Source organism: Giraffa tippelskirchi, chromosome 4 (assembly GCF_054371585.1).
Source record: "Giraffa tippelskirchi isolate mGirTip1 chromosome 4, T2T-mGirTip1v1.2.pri, whole genome shotgun sequence".
Taxonomy (NCBI): Eukaryota; Metazoa; Chordata; class Mammalia; order Artiodactyla; family Giraffidae; genus Giraffa; species Giraffa tippelskirchi.
Genome location: NC_137278.1, coordinates 75936777 through 75958047, shown reverse-complemented (window position 1 = coordinate 75958047; position 21271 = coordinate 75936777). Strand labels below are relative to the sequence as shown.

Genomic DNA, 21271 nt, shown 5'->3' with positions numbered 1-21271 from the left:
CGACAGAGTTTTTCTTATATGAAATGTACTGACAATGCATTTTGAGAACTAGCTTTTGATATGAGCACCAAATGACTATACACAAAAAGCTATTAATACTTTTATTCTATATTATAGAAAATATTAATACTTTATGTGAAACCTGAAAAAAAAATTATTTATTTGACTATATCAGAGACCAGAGAAATTTCTTCCTTAAGTCACACAGAAAATGCAAATGTTACCGATAGAAAGCAGGTTCCATTCAGGGACAACATTTAGTGACTAATTTCAAGGAAGTTGACAAGTTCAGAGAAATATAAATAAGGAAGAATTTAAAAAATTAAAGACTTTCCAAAACTATGTAACTTTTACCCGCATTCACACTTCCCCAGATTTTATTATACTCAAGAGATTCATCATTATCAAAATCTTTCTAATATTCCAAAGATTCTTTCTTGAAAACAGTATCTCTTTCTAATCCAAAAAGGTTTGATCATACAAGATGAACAGCCAACCTGGAACATTCAGCTCACGCAGCGACAAATTTATTTTACATGATTGAATACCATGCAGATATTTTCTTGCACTGATTTTTCAGAGAAAAGAAAGCTCATCAGGTTCCCAGGGAAGCTCTCCACAGAATTGTTTTTTTTTTAATATCAAACTTACAAGTATTTGATTATGGATAAATATGGAATATCCTTCTGAGTTACTGACTTAAGTGCCAGACTAGCAAAATCATTATACTAAATACAGTGGTGGACTGGAGGGAATGTAGTACTTAACATAACAATCACTGCTACCAAAGAAAACTTCATGGCTCTCTAGCAATTAAGGCAATGCAACCTACACAAAACAAAGACTCTCAAAGCAGCTTTCCAAATAAGAACAGTCCATCGTTAACAGAAGAATAGGGAAAGGGTAACAATTAAACACGCTATTAAAAGTGATATGATAAAAGACATCATGAATTTAGTATTTATTACCGAATAAAAAATTTATTATTACTCCAAATCTATACTTTAAATCAGGGATTCTCAAATGGGGAAAAGGGAAAAAAAGGTTAAAAAGTATATTCAATAAAATTTTACAGATGCATATGAACATACAGGAAATAAAAAATTTTATCTATAGAAAATAGGCTTGATAAAATCTTCTTAACTGGTGGTCATACACAGATAATCAACTTTGGAATATTCATATTAGCCAGGGATACTGTCAGCTAAGAAGCATCTTCCTACAAGTAGATCAAATAGTTAAGATAATGATGTGGATGATAGTGTTTATCGAGCTTTTATTACGTATGTTGAGCACTTACTATGCTCCAGACACAGATTAAGCAGTTACACTCACAACTAACCTTCTGAGGCACCAAATTTATATGTGGGAAACTAAGGTACCGATAGTTTAAATAATTTCCTTAATTTTTTTAAGGTCATACTGTTAGACACCAACCCAAGACCTTAAGCACACTGGAGCCTGCATCTACGGGTGCACGTGTGTGTCAAAGAGTGGAGGATCGAGAATAGATCACCTTATGTCTACCCAAAGGAAGCAGGGGACCTTGGAACTGAAATCATATTCCCATACATAATTTGCCTTCTGTACAGTTCATGACTTATGAGACATCAAAAGCGGTTCCCACCCACACCCTCCGCCCTGAGTAATACTCATTATATTGCCAAGTTGTGATGTATCAGCTATTAATATTCCACAACAGCATAAGCTAGTTAAATTAGATTAAGACTGAATTGGCTTTATTTTTCTTCCTGCTTTAGATGGAATTGAGAAAAAGAAACCCGATTTTTTTTTTTTTTTCAATTGGGAGCTCTAGTCAGCCATGGAGCAAAAATAAGGTAATATGGATAGTGCCAACACCATCCTGCCCTTGACAATGACCACTGGAGGTTATTACTCCATGGGAGGCACGGAAAGTGGGCTCATGATTTCTGCTCTCAATCAGTCTCCAACTGAATAGATGAAAACAGATGTGAAATTATATCAGTTTCTTGTTGTTTTCACAGGATAACCTAACATACAAGTAGGGTAGCAGTCAACTAAACATTGATCAGATTCAGCTCAAAAAGCAACCCCTTGAAATTAAAAAAAGTATTTTATTCTGATCTCCATGTCTATAGAAATATAAGCTATTTACAAAAATGAGCTTATTTATATGGGGAGAAAATTTAATTTTTTGATGTTTTAAAATCGTTTATCAGGGACTTCCCTGGTGGTCCAGTGGTTAAGACTCCACACTCCCACTGCAGCAGGCATGGGGTTTGATCCCTGGTTGGGGAACTAAGAGTCCACATGCTGTGTGTAATGGCCAAAAAATAAAATAAAAATACAAAAAGTAGAAAAAATTTATCATATCTGCGTTTAAAAAGCAACTTGCCTAAAAGCCTTTGCTACTGAAAATGAAAGCTTTTGAAGTTTTAATAGCAAACCACACAACACTCCGTTATGACTAAAGGCTGGGCTGTTTAATGTGCTGGTCCTGCATATAGAATACTGAAGCAGCAATTCTGCGAAGGCAGAAATCATCACTTACACACTCAGTCCTCACTAATTAGGAAGACATCTATAGTCCAATACCTCTAGGCATTACAGGTAACATTAAAGCTGCACAATTAGACAGCAACTTTCAGGGATGTGAAATTCTACTATAAGCATGCAAGTGAAGAATAACACCATTCTCACAGATTGAGGAAAAAACTAGGTAATACACATATTTAACAGTTAAAAAGCTGTTTCAACCTTCCCTAAAGAGTTCCTAAGTGGTTTTGCTACATCGGCAAAATCTGTGGTGTTACTGTATTGACTAAAATTCAAATGTAAAATTAAATGTGAACAGATGCTTATCTAAATTTAAGAGTCATCATTTTTCCCCCTTGGGAGCCCATTCATAAGCCCATCCCATCCATATCCATCCCTCTCCAAACCCATAAACAGCCTCCGCCAAGCAAATGGCCCCATGTCCCAATCCTCCCCAGAGTCATCTCCAATTTCTCTGGTGTTATCCTCTTAATATTCATTTAAAAACTCCAAACTCCAAATAAATATGGTATCTTACTGCTGTTGGTATTATGAACTATTAAAAAAGAATTAGATTAAGTTTTAAAAATCAATATTGTAATCATTTGGTGCACAATCCCACACATTTAACACTCAATTTAACTCATTTGCTATCTCACACACAACCAACACAATATGCAAGAAACAAGTGCTGGGAATTGTTTCAGATGCTCTAAAGTATGTTAATTTCCAAAGCAAAAAAATGACTTGTGCTGTGAATTTTAACGCACTTGAAAGCCTGTACTTTCTCTCGTTCTGGAACACAAATTTTGCATGTCTGAAGAGCTGTGATTCATCTTAAGAAAACCCATCTTGTGTTAAATGGAATGGAAACTGGACTAAGTGGTCAAATGACAAGTACATTCATATTCAAGCTGTATTATAAATGCATGTACAGTAATTTACGTCTCTCAGCTACCACAAAAGGCTCTTGATAAGCAGGTAATTTGCTAAATGGACTCCTTTATCCAAGTATTCGAAGGGCGTTACAAGAAAAATCTGCAGAGGCATTAATGTGACGTAAAGGTCAAGCATTGTGACATACCTTTCAAATAATCCCGCCTAACTTGCGTTATGATGAGGAGGCTGTTGGCAGCATCGTTCAGTGTGAAGCCCTTGATGTGGGTCTCAGCGCTAAAAGAAGCAGACATTTAGAAAGGAATTACTGACATGCTTCTGATACGATAATAAATGGTTGAGCACCAAGGTGAAATTATAAAAACTACCGTTCGTATGTTAAAAATATTGCTGCAAAATATCGACCTGGAGACAGCTTTTGTGTTATCCTGTCAATGGTTATAGAAGGATAATTTTTTTTTGCATTCTGACAGATGACAAAGTTGGAAATGAGCAACAAAAGAAACAAAGTACAAGATTTTTTTTAAACAATCGGTTCAGATTCTTGAATGCTGACATATTAGATGACTAAAATAACTGCATGCCCTGCATTGTTCTGCTGTATCCTAAGCGGGATACTTTTTCCTTTTTTTCCTACACTCACCATAATTTATAAAATGTAAAAACTAGTCTTTCAGCAACAAAAATGAGCATTTATTTTCAGCACTTTATATTTTAAATATAAATTAAAGCATATTACTAACACCATCTCATTCAGTTGATTAATTTTCAAATTTCTGTCATCTAGATACATAGTTTTTAAAGGTGAACCTACTGCAGAACTAAAACCACGGTTACAGTAAAATGTAAAATTTCACACAATCTTGTCCCAGCCTTAAATTTGAAATCCCCCAACTTTTTAAAACTCAAGAGCAAAAACTTGCTTTACTTATGACTAAAACCTACATGATTTATTAAAAAGAAGAAGAAAAAAAACCCCAGCAGAGATGATCTGTTTGCTACACTGTGCGTGTATCTCCTGTGTTGAAATTTCAGCATCCTTAATGCCCCTGGGGTTCATCTCCCGATTAGGAAATCTCCAAAGGTCAAAAGGAGCAAAAGCAATTGCTGCCATTTGCCTTCTCAAGCTCAGTGATGGTCCGGCTGCTAACAACCTTGGCCTGCCGACATGAACATCTAAGCTGAGCAGATTGCGAGAAAAGCAGGGTCACTGCTAAATTATTCTCATCAATCCCAAGAAAATCCTCCAAAACACCGTGATGTGCCCATCATCGCAGTCACTTCAAGCCTCTGGGGTTCCCCCCGCCGTTCTCGGGTGCAGGATTTTCTTATTCCCCCGACGATCCTCTTAATCCCACCAAAGCACCCACTGCTCAGTTCGACTTGTTTCCTTTGTCCCATCTGTCAAAGCTCTTAAGTCAGCAGTTTCGTGCATGTGACTATAAACTGCAGAAAATAAAGGATTTACGTTCTCAATCTCTAGCATGATTAAATAAACAAGGAGACACTATTAAAATTAAGCTCACTTCTTATGCCAACAATATTACATGTATTATATGATACTTACTTGAAAATATTAACTAAAATTCATTTAAAACCACAAGGTAACAAAACTTGTGACACACTTGATGTCAAACCTTTTGAAAATCTCAAAACACAGAATATTTTTCTTTTAATAATTTCTTCCTATCTCAAGAAGGTATGTATTCAATACAAATTTGAAATTGGGGATAAACAGGAAGAAAACTCTCCCCAGGTCTATTATATGCTGAATACATACATGTTTTACATATAAAAACCGACCAATCACAACCAAAATGTTTCAAACTGACAAAGGGAGAAAAACTACAAAGGGTACTGGTAACTTTGCGATGGATTCACTAATACAATAAAATAAGAGAAGTTTACTTCTGATTCTTAATTTTGATCTTTCCTTTTGGAAAAAAATCTAGTACAGAGATGTGAAATCAAACTTACTGTGATGATGAGAATATTTTTTATCCATGTCATCCAATAGGGTAGCCACAAGCTACACATGGCTACCTGGCTACTGTGGCGGAGGAATGGAAACTTTAATTATATTTTAGTCATTTAAATTTAAGTGGGCGGTTATAGCTAGTGGCTACTGGATTGGACAGCACAGAATTCTAGACATTTCATTTTTAGAGCTACCAAAATAAAGGAAAAAAAATCACAGAGAGAAAGGGGTATCAATCTTGTAACTTACAATCAACTGCAAAAGTTAATCTGTCTTAACCAAAGAAGATAATATTACAGGGAAAGTTTCCTCTTAAGAGATTTCAGAGCAATGACTGGTCTATGGATTGTACTTACATAACATGCACACGGGGCATTAGGCAGTGATCAGAATTTATCTTACTTTGGATAACAAAACCTGGCCAATCCAGTAAAAAGCATCAGTGATTGATTTAACACTATTTTTAGACACAATAAATAAGCTAGTAGGAACAAAAGAAAATAAAGTGCTATTCTCCAAAGATAAAGCAGATATATCGCCATATGATTCTCAAATTTCATAACTATATAGTTCAGTGTTAACAAAGATTTAAAATAACAATTTATATAACCCTTACTGTTTTATGAATAAGTAGTTCCCCTCTTCTGAAAAAATTCACTATACCTAAATTTTTATTTTGAAACATGAAGAAATGTATTTCTAACTAAAAATGAAAGAACATAATTCTTTCTTTCTTTCAAAAATGTTAAAGGCATTTGTTACTTTTGAGGTTCCATTACTTGTTGGGAAGGTTAAATAACCTCCTTAATAAAACTGAAGAAATCTCATTAGTAGTCAAGTGAATCTGTAACACATTAGAGACAGCAAAGGTATAGCAAAAACAATGACTGCACTAGTTCAAAGGGGAAACAACTGCTCTTAAGAATGAACAAGTGGCATCATGTAGGTAACTATAACAGACTGCTATTTACGGAGTAATGTGAGAGTAACAGTGCCAGAATAATACTAGGGGTACAGCCACTTGCTACAATGGCTCATTTGGTCATACCATATTAAAATAATGATGGCTCTAAAAAAAAAAAGCAACAATTCTTTTTCATTCTTATCACTGATGCAGAGTTGGAAGTAGAAAAGATGACCTAGTGGAATGTTAGTAATAAACCAGGAAACAAATCGAGGGAAGTTACAGGACACTCCTTTGGTAACAGAGAACTGGAACTCTAACTTCCACTTCTGAATTCCTAGTTCAGAGGTATTTTCAAAACTACCCAATGCAGATCTAACCCAAGATACAATTCTTACAATTCTTCATAGTTAGATACAACATTTTATTGGTTCAAGGAAAAGGATGTGCACAGATTCCCAGATTAAGTGCCCTTGGGCATTTGAAAGCTTTTCACCTAGGAATTCTCTTTGGCCCACACAACTACATGGGGAAGGCATCTACAAAACACTCCCAAAACGGTAACACAGCGAAGATGAAAGTGACCTCAGGAGTACAGCAAGGCTTCGTGAAGATCTTAGAGAGGCACGGAAGGCAAGAAGATAAACCTACATTTTACAGGCTGTGGACATAAGTGGAAATAGATGAGCTGTGCTTATAACCACCTTCTAGGTCAACAGCTTTCACACTTGTTTGATCAAGATTCTCAGTCAGACATGGTAAAAAATGATGCTTTACACTACAGACCAGCACACTAATATACATACGCACATATAACAGAGAGGAATCATTCACAAAATATCTTTACTACATGGAGTGCTTTAATGTTTTCTATTCATTAAGAAAGATGTTGATTCTGCCCCATTGACTAGAATTCATCATCTACTAACTGGTTACAAATGCAATTGGAAAAACTACTCTAGACCAGGGGACTTCAGTAAGAGGTATGCACACTGTGGGAATGCTCTAGGGTGAGGCAAGAAAATGCTTGTTTCTATTTTTGAAAAATTTCTATTTTTGGACTATGTTTTATAATATACTTACATATCATACAGTAGTGCAGCTCACTGAGAATGGCATGTGATCAAAATGTTTAAGACACGAGATTCTTGAATCACCTCGGATGTCTAGTAAAATGCAGATCCCTGGGTCCTACCCTAGATCAGATGAGTCAGAACTTCTGGAGCAGGTGGAGAGGAATCTGTGCTACCAGAATGTGAGGTTCACCGTTCAAGAAGCAGCCAAGTTAAAATGGAAGAATTATAATCTGTGCTTTTGGGAAGTATTTCAGAGGTCTTTGTGGCCAACCTCAGGATTAAAAGACTTTTGAAAAAGTTTTCTTTGTTTCCATCTCCTCAGATAATCTCAAAACAAAATTCTCAATACTCAATTCTCAACTCAAAATGGTGCCCTTTTTTTCCTGCTGCCCCTTCCTCCCAAATCCCTGTTGCCTCAAAAATACCTCTGATAATTGAGGATTGTGTTTATACAATACTTTTTCGAGAAAAGTAACTTTAGGAAAAAATCTGCACCTCCTGGATGACTTCAATGGTTGTAGATGACAGGATGCTGTTCAATGTCAAATTTTTCAAGTCACTAACTGAGGATATACTGAGTATTCCACAGATAGATAATTTAATTATTAACAGCAACTGAGTAAACACACAAATGAGACATAGCACTTATATGTATATATTATGAATATATATATATACACACATATGCACAGCTTGTGTGTATATACAGAGATATAGATATATTTCTATATACAAGTACAATCACACACAACATATTTTTCAAAATGTACCAAGACATAAACAGTAAATATGGCCCTATGGTGCATAACTTTAACATAACACTAATATTAAATCAGGTTTTCCAGTGAACTCCAAGAGTGGCAAACATCCGTCTTCTATTCAAGATTCTAAGATTCCAAAAGTGCTGAAACTTAAAAATTTTGAAGGCCAAAAATTAGCCAGGAAACATTATTTCAAAACTTACAATATACTAGGAAAACACTGACTTTTGCCATTGAAAAATAAAGCTATTGACTCATTAACAGGACAGGTCTACATTCCAGAGAAGGTAACCTTGATCCACTCCTTTCTAGGCCCTTTCTCATCATTTACTTAACTTCTGAAGTTAATTCCTTGGAAATAAGACAACCGAGTCAGTTAACTAACACATCAGGGAAGAAAGCTTTATTCTTGTTCTGATTTAAAAAGTATTTTACTCTAGGGAACTAGCCAGAGAGACAAAACCATTACCACTTACAACACCACAAACAGGTTACAAAACAAGAAGGGAAAGAGAAAAGGTATTTAAAATATGCTGAGTACCATATATTTTTTCCTACTTCACCCTGTCTTTCAATGCCTAGAAGAAACAATTAATATAAGATTTATTACCATTTCATTACACAGAAGAAAAACTGAGGTTCAGAGATAGGAAGAAATTTTTCAAAAGGCTTTCAAGTACGATTCAAAGCCTTGCCTAAGTTCAAAACCCTTGATGCCTTCACATATTAGGCTGCTTCCACCATAAAAGGTACACAGATCGAGCTGAACAAGAAACAAAACAGATACCTATAAAACAAAACAGAACACCACCCCCCCCGCCAAAAAAACCAAACTACTTTTCTGTATACGAATAGCATACATGAGTTGTGAGGTTCTATAAGGTAAAATAAAATATACTGCAGTGTGCAGGACAAATAAAAGTTCCATTTTTTGTAGTTTAAAAACTCCCTTAAAATTAGAAAACCATTTCATATAATTTCTATGGATAGTTGAAGACAATTAAGCAACTGTTACTATAATACATCATTAGAAAATTCCTAATGATAGGTTTTTCTTTTTTGAGTGTGAAGTTTAATAAATGAACTGATACTTACAAATCTTTCACTTGCATTGCTTGCGTAGAATTATCCTTCATCAACAGTAAGTTTATAAGGCTGGCATAAGCTTCATTGTCAAACACAATGTTTTGCTTTTTTGCTGTCAGGAAAATATTAAATGCATCTATGAAGGAAAACAAAAAATGAGATGACATTATTCTGAAATGGCAAAAAGGAGGGGGAAAAGCCCTAAAGCAAAGCCCCTAACCCCCCCTGCCACGTATTTCTGCTTCTTTTAATACGCACCCAGTATACCACTCTACAGAGATACATACTGACTAAGTAAGCAGATGGTATCACTCTTCTAATCTTTAAAAAAGTAAGGGACAGTTTTGGAAACTACTACTTAATCCCAGTGGATGGTAATAGAAAGGGCTTCCTTTTACAATGATTTTTTTCATACTAGCTCTCTAAAGTCAATAAATTATTTTCATGCCAATAAAAACACAACACAGCTCTTCCGAATTTGTTTGTCAAAAGATCCCAGTTTCAAAATAAACTGTAAAATGTGTGTTAAAGTCCAAATAAACCAGGGGTATAATTTAGACTGAGGGGAGCAAAAGATTCATTTTAAAGCAATCTTTAATCTATAAGTGGGTGGTTACTATGGTTAACATTGCAACACAATAGCATTAAAGTGAATATAGCCTATAATTCTAAAATTAGGAGATCAAATTATTTGGTTACGACAGGACTTATACAAAAACATACAATTTTCAAATATACAGATATCTAACAAGTAAACTAAGCAACATTTGTTTGACTGATTAACAGTTTTATTTCACTTGTTCACAATAACTGTCAGTGAATGAAAAGATGTTACCAAAAGAAAAGTAACTACACTTTTCAGTCACCTACTTTTCTGAAATAAAATTGCCTGGCTATAAACATCCAACTGAAACTATAATCCACACTCTGTTGTGTATAAACAAATCACAAAAAAGGTGGGGCATAACTGAACTATCACTCAAGACCTTTTATAGATATAAAGCTCCATGTAAAGAAAATACAGAACACATAACTAGGAATGAACATGATATTAAAGCTCAGAAGAATATTCTAGGCTACTTTAGAGGTTTCTAAACAAGCAGGAAAAAAAAAAGTAAAACCCAAGCAGAAATTATGCTTGTGTTTACAAGTTATGGGAGTATGAACTAGCTCTACTGAAGAGACAATACCAAAAACTTAACCTTTCAAGTTAAACTCTGAGAAAACAAGAAAAAAAGATATGACACTAATATTTGCATCTTAACTAAGAAAAGATAGACTCTATCATTCAGTATATAATGCATATATTTTTCTTTAAAGGAAGCTTAGAAATTATGATGTATTGTAATTATTGGCTATATCCCAGCAAGCATATACAATAGCTTCACTACTTTGCTAAGTGAAAATTTACACTAAGTACAATCTGAGTATTTAAGATCAACAATGTAATATAGAAAAGCTTACTGCTGCTGCTGCTAAGTCGCTTCAGTCGTGCCCGACTCTGTGCAACCCCATAGACAGCAGCCCACCAGGCTCCCCCGTCCCTGGGATTCTCCAGGCAAGAACACTGGAGTGGGTTGCCATTTCCTTCTCCAATGCATGAAAGGGAAAAGTGAAAGTGAAGTCGCTCAGTCGTGTCCGACCCTACCAGGCTCCTCTGTCCATGGGATTTTCCAGGCAAGAGTACTGGAGTGGAGTGTCATTGCCTTAGTTGTTTTCTGAAATTGTAGTCTTGAATTCAGTTTTCAAGTATTCACATTTTGCCAAGCACTTCTACACAAACGTAACTAAAACCTCTTGAATTAACAGAATGAAATCAACTAGATAAATGCATATGGTATATTAAAACTACAGCAGGGGTATATCTTTATAATGCATTATATTTAGTCAACTGGTTAGATGTTTTTACTTAAATAAAAACAACTAAAAAAAGGCAATATATGGAGTTTCAGAATCTTTAAATAGGAAGTATACACTAATGGTACATTCATTTCAGTTAAATCAAAATTCCTTTAGAATGTTTAAACAGTATCGATAATAATGAACTTTAGGTTTAAGAGATACATGGCGAAAGACTCAAGGATGTATTAGACTAAATACACAGCAAAAGAAAGTAACTCAGAAAGAATAAAGTTATTCTGCAGGACTGAGAAAGCTTAAAAGTTTAGCTTAATTCCTACTTAAGACACTGTATATCAGTGTCACAAAATCTGTCACAAAATTTCTAGTTAAGAAATTAAGAGGGAGATACATTCGTTAGGTTACTCCTTTCTGTCCATGGATGCCACCGAGAAAGCACTGTTGAAGTCTCCCCCTCTCCACTGCTGTCATGTCTAAGTCAGAGTCTCCCAAAGAGTCCGAACAGCTGCACAAGCTCTTCATCAGAGGACTGAGCTTTGAAACAACCGGTGAGAGTCCGAGGAGCCATTTTGAGCAATGGGGAACGCTCACAGACTGTGGTAATGAGGGATCCAAACACCAAGCGCTCCAGAGGCTTCGGGTTTGTCACATACGCCACGGTGGAGGAGGTGGATGTGGCCACGAATGCAAGGCCACACAAGGTGGACGGAAGAGTTGTGGAACCAGAGGGCTGTCTCAAGAGAAGATTCTCAAAGACCTGGTACCCACTAAACTGTGAAAAAGATTTTTGTTGGTGGCATTAAAGAAGACACTGAAGAACATCACCTGAAAGATTCTTTTGAACAGTATGGGAAAACTGAAATGACTGAAATCGTGACTGACCGAGGCAGTGGCAAAAAGAGAGGCTTTGCTTTTGTAACCTTTGATGACCATGACTCCGTAGATAAGATTGGTCATTCAGAAATACCACACTGTGAATGGCCACTACTGTGAAGTGATAAAAGCCCTGTCTAACCAAGAGATGGCTAGTGCTTCATCCAGCCAGAGAGGTCGAAGTGGTTCTGGAAACTTTGGTGGCAGTCGTGGAGGAAACTTCAGTGGTGGAGGTGGCTTTGGTGTAGCCATAGTGGTGGCGGATATGGTGGCAGTGGGGAAGGTTATAATGGATTCGGTAATGATGGAAGCAATTTTGGAGGTGGCAGAAGCTACAATGATTTTGGCAATTACAACAATCAATCTTTAAATTTTGGACCCATGAAAGAAGGAAACTGTGGAGGCCGAAGTTCTGGCCTGTATGGTGGTGGAGGCCAATACTTTGACAAAACACGAAACTAAGGTGGCTATGGTGGTTCTAGCGGCAACAGTAGCTATGGCAGTGGCAGAAGGTTTTAATTACTGCCAGGAAACAAAGCTTAACAGGAGAGGAGAGCCAGAGAAGTGACAGGGAAGCTGCAGGTTACAACAGATTTGTTAACTCAGCCAAGCACAGTGGTGGGAGGGCCTAGCTACTACAAAGAAGACATGTTTTAGACAATACTCATGTGTATGGGCAAAAAAACTTGAGAATTGTACTTGTGACTAATTGTATAACAGGTTATTTTAGTTTCTGTTCTGTGGAACATGTAAAGCATTCCAACAAAGGGTTTTTAATGTAGATTTTTTTGTGTGCACCCATGCTGTTGATTGCTAAATGCAATAGTCTGTTCATGATGCTGAATAAATGTCTTTTTTTTTTTTTTAAGGTGCTGTGTAAAGGTAGTCTACTCTGAAGCTATTTTGGTAAACTACTCCAACAGTGTGAAGTTAGAATTCCTTCAGGGTGATGTCAGGTTCCATTTGAAATTTATTTACAACCTGCTTTGGTGGAGAAGCTGTTGTCTCCAGAACCTTGGTGTAGTTGAACTGACAGTTACTGTGTTGTGACCTGGAGTTCACCATTAAAAGGGTCACCCGTGCAAAGTCATGGAGTTTTTTTTGGTTATTAATGATTGTTGGTATATCCTATGTAATATACCTAAACTGAATTATGGTACCGATAAAGTTATAGATGGGAATGAAGCTTGTGTATCATCTATTATCACATGTAATCAATAAAAAATTTAATACCCTTTTGAAAAAAAAAAAAGTTAAGAGGTTCTATAAATTTCTAAACTGATGGCTTTCTACCAAAGAGAACTCAAACTGTCAATACTAGAATGAAAACAAATCTGCTGCATAATGGTTAAATTATCATAAAGCATACTTGGAAATCTACACAAAAACTGGAGAAATTAAAGATAACAGAAGCATTCTATGGAGAAAAATTAAGTGAAGAAAATGAAAGTAGTGTACGATCTGGGAAGAGTACAATGAAGTCTAAATGAAAACATCTAGAGTATGAAAAGCAAGCTTGTATCAGAGGGTTCAGGGTAGTCATAGAAATTTTAAAGCAGTCATAATAGAGGTAGGCACACCTTCTGGAAACATTACCACTGAAAAAAGGAAGAAGAGCAAGAAACGGGTCTCATATCCAGCCTTCAATCTCGATGTTAAGCAGAGATACTATATGATCGTTAAAGTCAGAATCGTCTTTTGTTTTCACACAAAATCAAAATATGTAAAAAGTATATTTGCCAAAAAATTCATGATCATGTTATTTTCAAAGTGCAATTTTTGATAAAATGACATCTACTTTAGTTTTCATTATGAAAAATTTCAAGTGTACAAAAAAATATAAGGAATAGTATAATGACCCCCACCATGTATCCATTGCCTACATCTAACAAGCAACATTTTTCCTGATCTGTTTAACCTTTAAACACATGGCTCTTGACTTAAATATTTTATGGCTTAAGGACTTTCTATATGGCTTAAGTATTTTAAAATGAATTACAGAAATCTTGAGTTTTTTCATTTCTCAATACTTCATTACTGATCTCAAAATTCAAGGACATCTATAAATCATAAGCTGCTATTCTATCTAATATAAACATGAGAGTGATTGCTTAATTACCTACTACTGAGTCAACGTTTAAATTTTCCCAATTGTACCAAAATGTCTTTGTTAACTTAAATGAAAGAAAATAATTAATAAACACAATTTAAGTTCCATCTCTTCCTAAATCACTACTAATTTGCTGGGCTTAGATCCCACGTTGCTATCAGAAAGAAGACCCCAGTGTACATGTTTACCTCTGTTTCTCCTCCTGCGGCAGGCATTCAATAGCTCTTTCTGGAGATTAACTTCTACAGGTGAGCGTAATGAAGTTGGGGAATCTTTTTCTTCCTCATACCACAACTTAAAAATAAAATTATTGGGTTAAAGAAAAAGTGGTAAATACAGTAACCTTTTCAATGTAAAGCTGGGTTCACTATAACCTAAATTTATACCGACAACAAAATCTGTTATGCTTATAGTTAAAAACAAACTACCTCGGGTACATCAAATGGAACCTCTTGATTACTGTTCCTAAGGATTTCTGCTAATAACCTTAATGTCTTCTCACGAGGAATAATATTTTCTTCTTGCATTTTATTCCAGACAGCATCAGCTCTTTGCCAGTCATCATTTACTTCTGTAAAAATAAGTAGAAACTAATGAACATACTAAATAGAATTCATGAAAATATTTAGAACTTTTTATTTGCTGCTAAAGCAAGTATTCCAAACACTGCCTCCGGGGAAAGGACCAGGGTCACTGTGGACCAAAAGTGAGAAGACTTCTTTCTGTATACCTTTTTGTACCTTTTGAAGTTTAAACCATAGAAAGTCCTTACCTATTAAAACACAAGAAAAAAAAAGAAAACCACACTTCATTAAAAACTTCTCAACTATGAGCAGTAGACTCTGGAAAGATGACAGGATGCACATACACAGGTCCAGTACACAACAATGATTGAAAACGTACAAATGTATGATCTTTGTCAAGAGTGACAAATCAACAAATCTTTTTTGCTTAGTTAAACAGGGAGAATTCTGTCTCTTCTGTCGACCTGAAGAACTTCTACGTCAGTGTGTGATAGATTTCTCATAATGTCAATAGACTTAAGTAAGATTACAGGGAGAGAGGAAGGTTATTGGAAAGAAACCAGCAGATTTCCTTCATAATGAAATATCTAGTTTCTTCTGTGTGATAACCCAGTCTTCACAAATAGCAAAAACTTCAGAATCAAGACTTCATTTTTAAACATTCTATGAGTTTTGAAAAAAGAGCAAGTCATTTAAGTTTCTGCCTGTGAAAAATTAGGGCAAAATATGAAAAAACTTATGACACTAAGTTCAACACACCTGTTACACACAAAGAAATATTGTTCTTAAAAGTGACCTTTTAAAAAATTTGAAAATATGAGTAAGAAATATCTCAATGGTGTATGGTCAGCTCCAGGAAGAGCGTTTGTTTCAGGACATGAATGTTCCAGAAAACATAAGAATGTTTGTTTCTCAAAAATATCAAAATACTAAAACACATGATTTTCCTAGATTTCCTCCCACCCTAAAATTGAAAAGCTAATAAGCTTTTTGATAACTGACTCTTCAAAGTAAAAAAAACTCAAAGAACAAAAACATTCACACTCCATCAGAAACGTGCAACAAAGAAAAAGAAAACAAGTAGAAAATTTCCTAGGAGTCACACAAGGATGGCAGCCCAAGTTTTCATATGGAATATACTAAAAGGTGAACCAAATGGTAGAAATTAACCTAAAGTTCAGAGTGATTTTATATATACTTTGATAATAAAATCAGCCTAACATAAAACCCTTGCTAAATTTACAATCAATTTTCAAAGCAAGAGTCTCATAAGCTAATTATGCTTTTCTTTCATTAAAACATTCTCATGTAATGTAAAACTCAACAGTAATTTTTCAAGTATGTTAATATATAAAACTTTATATACATAAAGGTTATCAAATACACTTTAGTTTATTTAATTAAATAAAAACAAAAACCCAAGCCCCCAAATCTTTAATTCTGTAGAAAGGGAAAGGTGGACCACTTCTGTTTCATGCCAAAGGGTACTATGGACTGTGGAAGACACAGGGAAAGTTTCCACACACTGGGAACAGAACTGCTAAGGCACTTTTTTAAGCTAATAATTATTATTTCAGATAGTGAGGAGATGGATGAGGTACAATGCCTTCAGACTGGAAGGAGTACAGGAAGATAATTTACTTCTGGAGAACAGGATACAACAGAGAGGCACCTGTTCAAATGGACTAGCAGCTTACAACAAGAAAATATTTCAAAACACAGGTGAGAACTAGACAGTGTACAGCATGAAACAACTGAGATATATGCACTTTCCATCTTGGAAATGTACCTGGATCACAGAATATAGAACAAAAATTGGAGGCAATCAAACTAGTCAGTGCCAAAATCTGTAGCCATGCTCTCACCAAGACACAGAAAGGCTAAGCCTTTCATAATATACCTCAGGGGCTTTAAATTCCTTTAACCAAAACAACAACAATCATACTTGTTATCTGAAAAATCAAACAGCCCACAGACCTGGCTGTAACCAAGGAATGGACACTGCCTCAATAATTCCATCACTTTCCTGGAACTCCTGGTTCCTTCTTTAAAGAACATGAGCACTGATGTACTAAATGATCTGAGAACCTTAAGTGATAAAAACTAAAGAATTTTTGAAACTATCAGTGAATTTTACAGGAACATAGCTGTGGGACTTCACTGTGGGGCCATCTGATCAGCATGTAACAACAGCTGGCGCTTCACACACAGTTTCTATGGTATTAAACTAAGAGACAAAGATTTCTAGAGTTCAGAGTTTTAATTATAAAGTTGGTAAGTTTTTACGTATTACTGATAGGATGGGGTAATTTCTAAATTCCCCATGTGTCAATCACCTGATTATGGTCTCTAAATATCATTCCTCTCTAAAATAAGGTTTGGACAGGAATTACACCACATAAGCCAGGATGGTCTTGTTTGGCCTGAAAATAAGGACCTATCAAAGACTACTGGGGTATGTCAAATGACACAGGGAGCTGATGGAAAGAGGTTCCCAGTGGCCAAAGACAGGACAATTTGGGCACCAAAAAGAACAATGACTGCAAGGAAATGAAACACAAATATACCAGAAAGTTCACCAACTCATTAAAAAAATGTTTAACGATCAACTTAGGAGGTTCCAGGGATACCAGCACTTAAAACTGGTTAACTGAAGGGAGAAAAAGCAAGCATGTATCTTTTCCTATGGATTTATTTCATATTAATAAAATAAGCCACAGAACACAGCACACAAAACATGTAGAGCATTAAACAATCAAAATAATGATGGGTGTATATGCAAAAAAATACATGGATACAAATGTAGAGAGAGTGATTTGGAAGGATGGCCACGGACAACTCAACTCAGGTATTGTGTGGACACAACATTTGACATTTTGCTTTGTATACTACTATACTGGCTTGACCAGTCAGTCATTTAGAATACATTCATGTGGTATGTGTGTAATAATGGAGGGGGGAAGACCATACAGCATGAAAAAGAAATGTCAATGGTCATAAGTAAAGAAAATAGCATGTAAATAACGTCTTAGGATAAATACTCAGGGTGGTTTTCCTGTTTTCTCCCCACCCCCAGTTGCGCCATGCAGCACATGGGATCTTAGTCCCTTGAACAGGGATTGAACCCAGGTCCCCTGCAGTGAAAGCATGGGAGTCATAGCCACCGGACCACTAGGCAAGTTCCATAAATGTTCATGTTTTAAATGTTGGGGTTTTAAAAATAGATTTTATTGCAAAATTATGAATGTAAGGCATCTCAAGTTTTGGCAAGAGTACTTTATATATACAAAGAATAAATTCTCTTCTTTGTATATGTAAAGAATCTGAAGTGTTTTGAATATAATAAAACTGTAAGAAGGAGAAAAAACTATCCTTTAGAAATAACAGAATATTCCTTATAGTAATGTTAAAGTAATAATATATATGCAGTTGAGGGAGTTGTTTCATTCACGTAATGTTTGTTGCAGGTCTTGGAAGCCAATTTCACAAGACTATCACAATGGAAAGTCAAAATACATTAGAAAGGAGAGAACTAAAGTTTGAATTATGGCAGATTCCTATAACAGATCACCTATGAACATCATATTATTAAGCAGAAAAGGAAAGCTGGTTTAGTAGAGCTAGTATTTAAAGGAATGAAAAGTTACATTTTTTATTCCTTAATCTACATGATAGTTACATGGAGGCTGGGTGCTAGGAAACCACGGAGCCATGTTTGTCTTGTGTATGGTTCTGTCATATGCTGTAATTCACAACGAAGTGTGTATATGTGTGTGAAAGGTACTGTTTTAAAATAAACAAGCAAAACTGCTCTTTAACAAATATCCTGAAATAATTAAATGAACTCCTTTCAAGGGCTAAAATTATATCATGAAAAAGAATGAGTTCATAAAAAATTCCAAAACATCGAACAAGTTGTTTTCTCAGAAATCCAGTCTGGACTTTTCATGTGTTACAGGGCCCCATTCCATATATCATTCCATACTTCTTGTTCCTTTTCAAATAAATTGTGCTTTATAAATTATTCAAAATATTTAAGTAGTGGTCCAAGTCAAAGGGCAAAAAGGCAGTGGGGGGGCCACGCAGGAGGAGACAGCTTGCTTTTTCTTCAGAAAGGGAAGGTTTTGGGTTACCACAACCACATTATCAATTCATAACACGACAGATGCTGGGTTAAAAAGTATATACTTCCCTATGATGCTTCCTCTGGCTTCCAGTCCCATGAGAGGTTGCCGTCATGCTATCTCACCCTCAAAGGCTCCTCGGCTGAGCAGAGGAGAGCTTCTCAGACTACTGGCTCAAATACAGAGCTGGGAGGGGCTGTCCATCAGAACAGATAGAAGGGATTAAAGAAAATGGTAATAAACCTCAGAGGTTATTTGTAAGAGTTTCTGCTGATCCGTAAAGGAAATTTTAAGATGAACTTAAGACTTGTTTTTTCTTTTCTTCCTTTTTAGAAAAACAGCAAAAGGTCAGCTCCAGAGGGAAAAAGAAGTCTGTAAAGGTGGCTGCCTCTCATCCTTCCCTGGATGTTCCTCATGTACGCTTGCAGCTGTTCTTTCACCCCAAGGTATCGTCAGTCCTGGTTCAGGTCTAACCCTTCTGCAGAACACCAGTTTTCTATCTGCAGTGCCTACCTCAACACTAGCACTGTGGACTTCCGAGATATTTCTGAATGAAAGTCTTCTATGGGATGACCTGAAAGGTTGAAACTCATTTAGATGTAACACTTTGGTATTTGCAAAACATTAGAATTTAAGTAAGAAAGAATTCTTTCAAAGTAAGAAAAAGCAGGGGGAGTGGGGAGAATTAGCACTTGAATACAGGTTATAATCCACTAATTAAGGACTAAACGCCTAAAATCCAAGTTTTAAAATTATATACATTCAACAACCTCAGCATTGGGTGCCAGAATTTGATCATCATTCAAGTGAAAAGTTTTAAGAATTACATTGTGAACTGTATTGTCAATGTAACCAACGAATGAAATGTAAAATTTACAGCATATTTAATATACACCATCAAGATGTAAGACAAAGCCTCCAATGATAATAAATACAAGTTCAAAAAGACAAATGAATCAACTTATTCACTGCTGTCTGTTTGGTGAAGGAAAAAGAAGAATAAATCAAGATCAAATATCTTATGTAGGAAAGGAAGGAAGAAAGGTCACCTACTATTCCGTCGTTCCTCTCTACAAAATACCTTAAGAGACTGCACAGTTCCAGATGTGTAAACTTGCATAAACATACTAGAGAACTGTTTAACAACAGAGACCACAGTTTCAGAAATGACCATCACTTTTAACCCTTAGTGCAAATACAAATTCAGCTTAGGGAAACAATCAAGGTTGTGAACAAAGATTAAGCTATAAAGACGACTAATGAAAGTGTTTTATAGGATGGAGAAGTAAAATCTATTCACATATCCAGCAGTAGGAGACTAGCTGGGTAAACTCTAATATATCTGTTCAATACAGCCATTGGGGGGTGATCAAGTGCAGGGAAAGGTTCGTAACATAGAACTGAGCCAACACTATCTCACAATACAATCACATTTTGAAAAGTAATTGTTTACAATGAGTCTGTATATAAATATGCATTTTTCTGGAAAAATATCTAGACACATGAATATGTCACTGATTACTTACAGAAGTGACTGATGAATTTACTGAAGAATTTAAATTAAAAGAAAAAAAAGAATAGTTTCTCCTCAAGAACTCCCACTAAATTCTGTGGCTCTGATGAAGAGTTTTCTCACTTTCTCATTACTGCAGTAAGAACGTCAGGGAAGACTGCAGGATGTCTAGTGAAACAACACAACATTTTGTGATATAAATTCAATCTGGCCTCTACTTGAGCCTCTGTGGAAGACTCCACAAGTGACAACCCCAGGAGCTTCCTCAGGGCCTGATGTTCCTTTCCGGGCACTGCCTTCCACAGAATAAATATCTCAAAATAAAAACATGAGGAATAGTCATATTACTTACTATATAGTTTTAGCAGACTGTAGTATAGCTGGTCTCTATCACATTCAAATAGCTTCTGTGTCAGCTCCACTAATTTTTCTAGAGTTTCAACCTTAAAAATAAGATTAACAGAGGGATCTAGGTTGTATAAAGGATATATTTTATAGTTGACAAGTCACAGTTGAATAATCCTTCAAATCAGCTTTACCCAAAGGGCAGGCTACCTTTACTTCAAAAGTTAAAGGACTGAGCACAAGCATGCAACTGTACTTAATGCCATGATAAATGTGATGCCATATGTATTTTATCACAATTAAAAACAATTTTAAACTAAAGAGCTAAAGGATTCTTTGAAGACAAGAGTACATATGAATAATTCTCTAGTTGCGAAAACCTCCACGGAGGAGCGTTTTGGAAAATTCAAAGATACTGAGGGTGGAGGACTCAGTGAGTACATCTATATCTGTTAACAGGAATATTCTTCCACCCCAACTTTATACTCCTCTTTCCCTGTGGCTTTTTCTTGGCACGATGCGAGAGGCATCTGGGCTGGAGTAAAGTAGAAACTCCACTGGGCTCCCATCAAGCATTTCCTCTGGTCACTAACGACAAGCAGATTTTAACTGCCAAGGAAACAACGTCAGCCCTGCTGAAACCAACAAGTAGAACGAAGCCAGCTGAAATCTTCAGAGCCTATGTTATTATTTTCAGGGATTC

At 35.8% G+C, this 21271-nt stretch overlaps 1 protein-coding gene and 1 pseudogene across 8 annotated transcripts in view; one reads left to right on the top strand and one right to left on the bottom strand.

Moving 5' to 3' along the window:
* The window catches only part of LRPPRC (leucine rich pentatricopeptide repeat containing), a 103725-nt gene that overhangs the window by 10701 nt on the left and 71753 nt on the right, over positions 1-21271 (bottom strand). For all 8 annotated transcript variants that reach the window (XM_081591951.1, XM_081591950.1, XM_081591956.1 and 5 more), the window contains 5 exons: positions 20576-20666; positions 14491-14633; positions 14251-14356; positions 9229-9355; positions 3602-3690 (listed from right to left, as the gene is read on the bottom strand). In XM_081591951.1, the coding sequence (XP_081448077.1) occupies positions 3602-3690; positions 9229-9355; positions 14251-14356; positions 14491-14633; positions 20576-20666 (556 nt within the window). The remainder of the gene's footprint in view (positions 1-3601; positions 3691-9228; positions 9356-14250; positions 14357-14490; positions 14634-20575; positions 20667-21271) is intronic.
* On the top strand, positions 11549-12471 carry LOC145546077 (heterogeneous nuclear ribonucleoprotein A1-like 2; annotated as a pseudogene).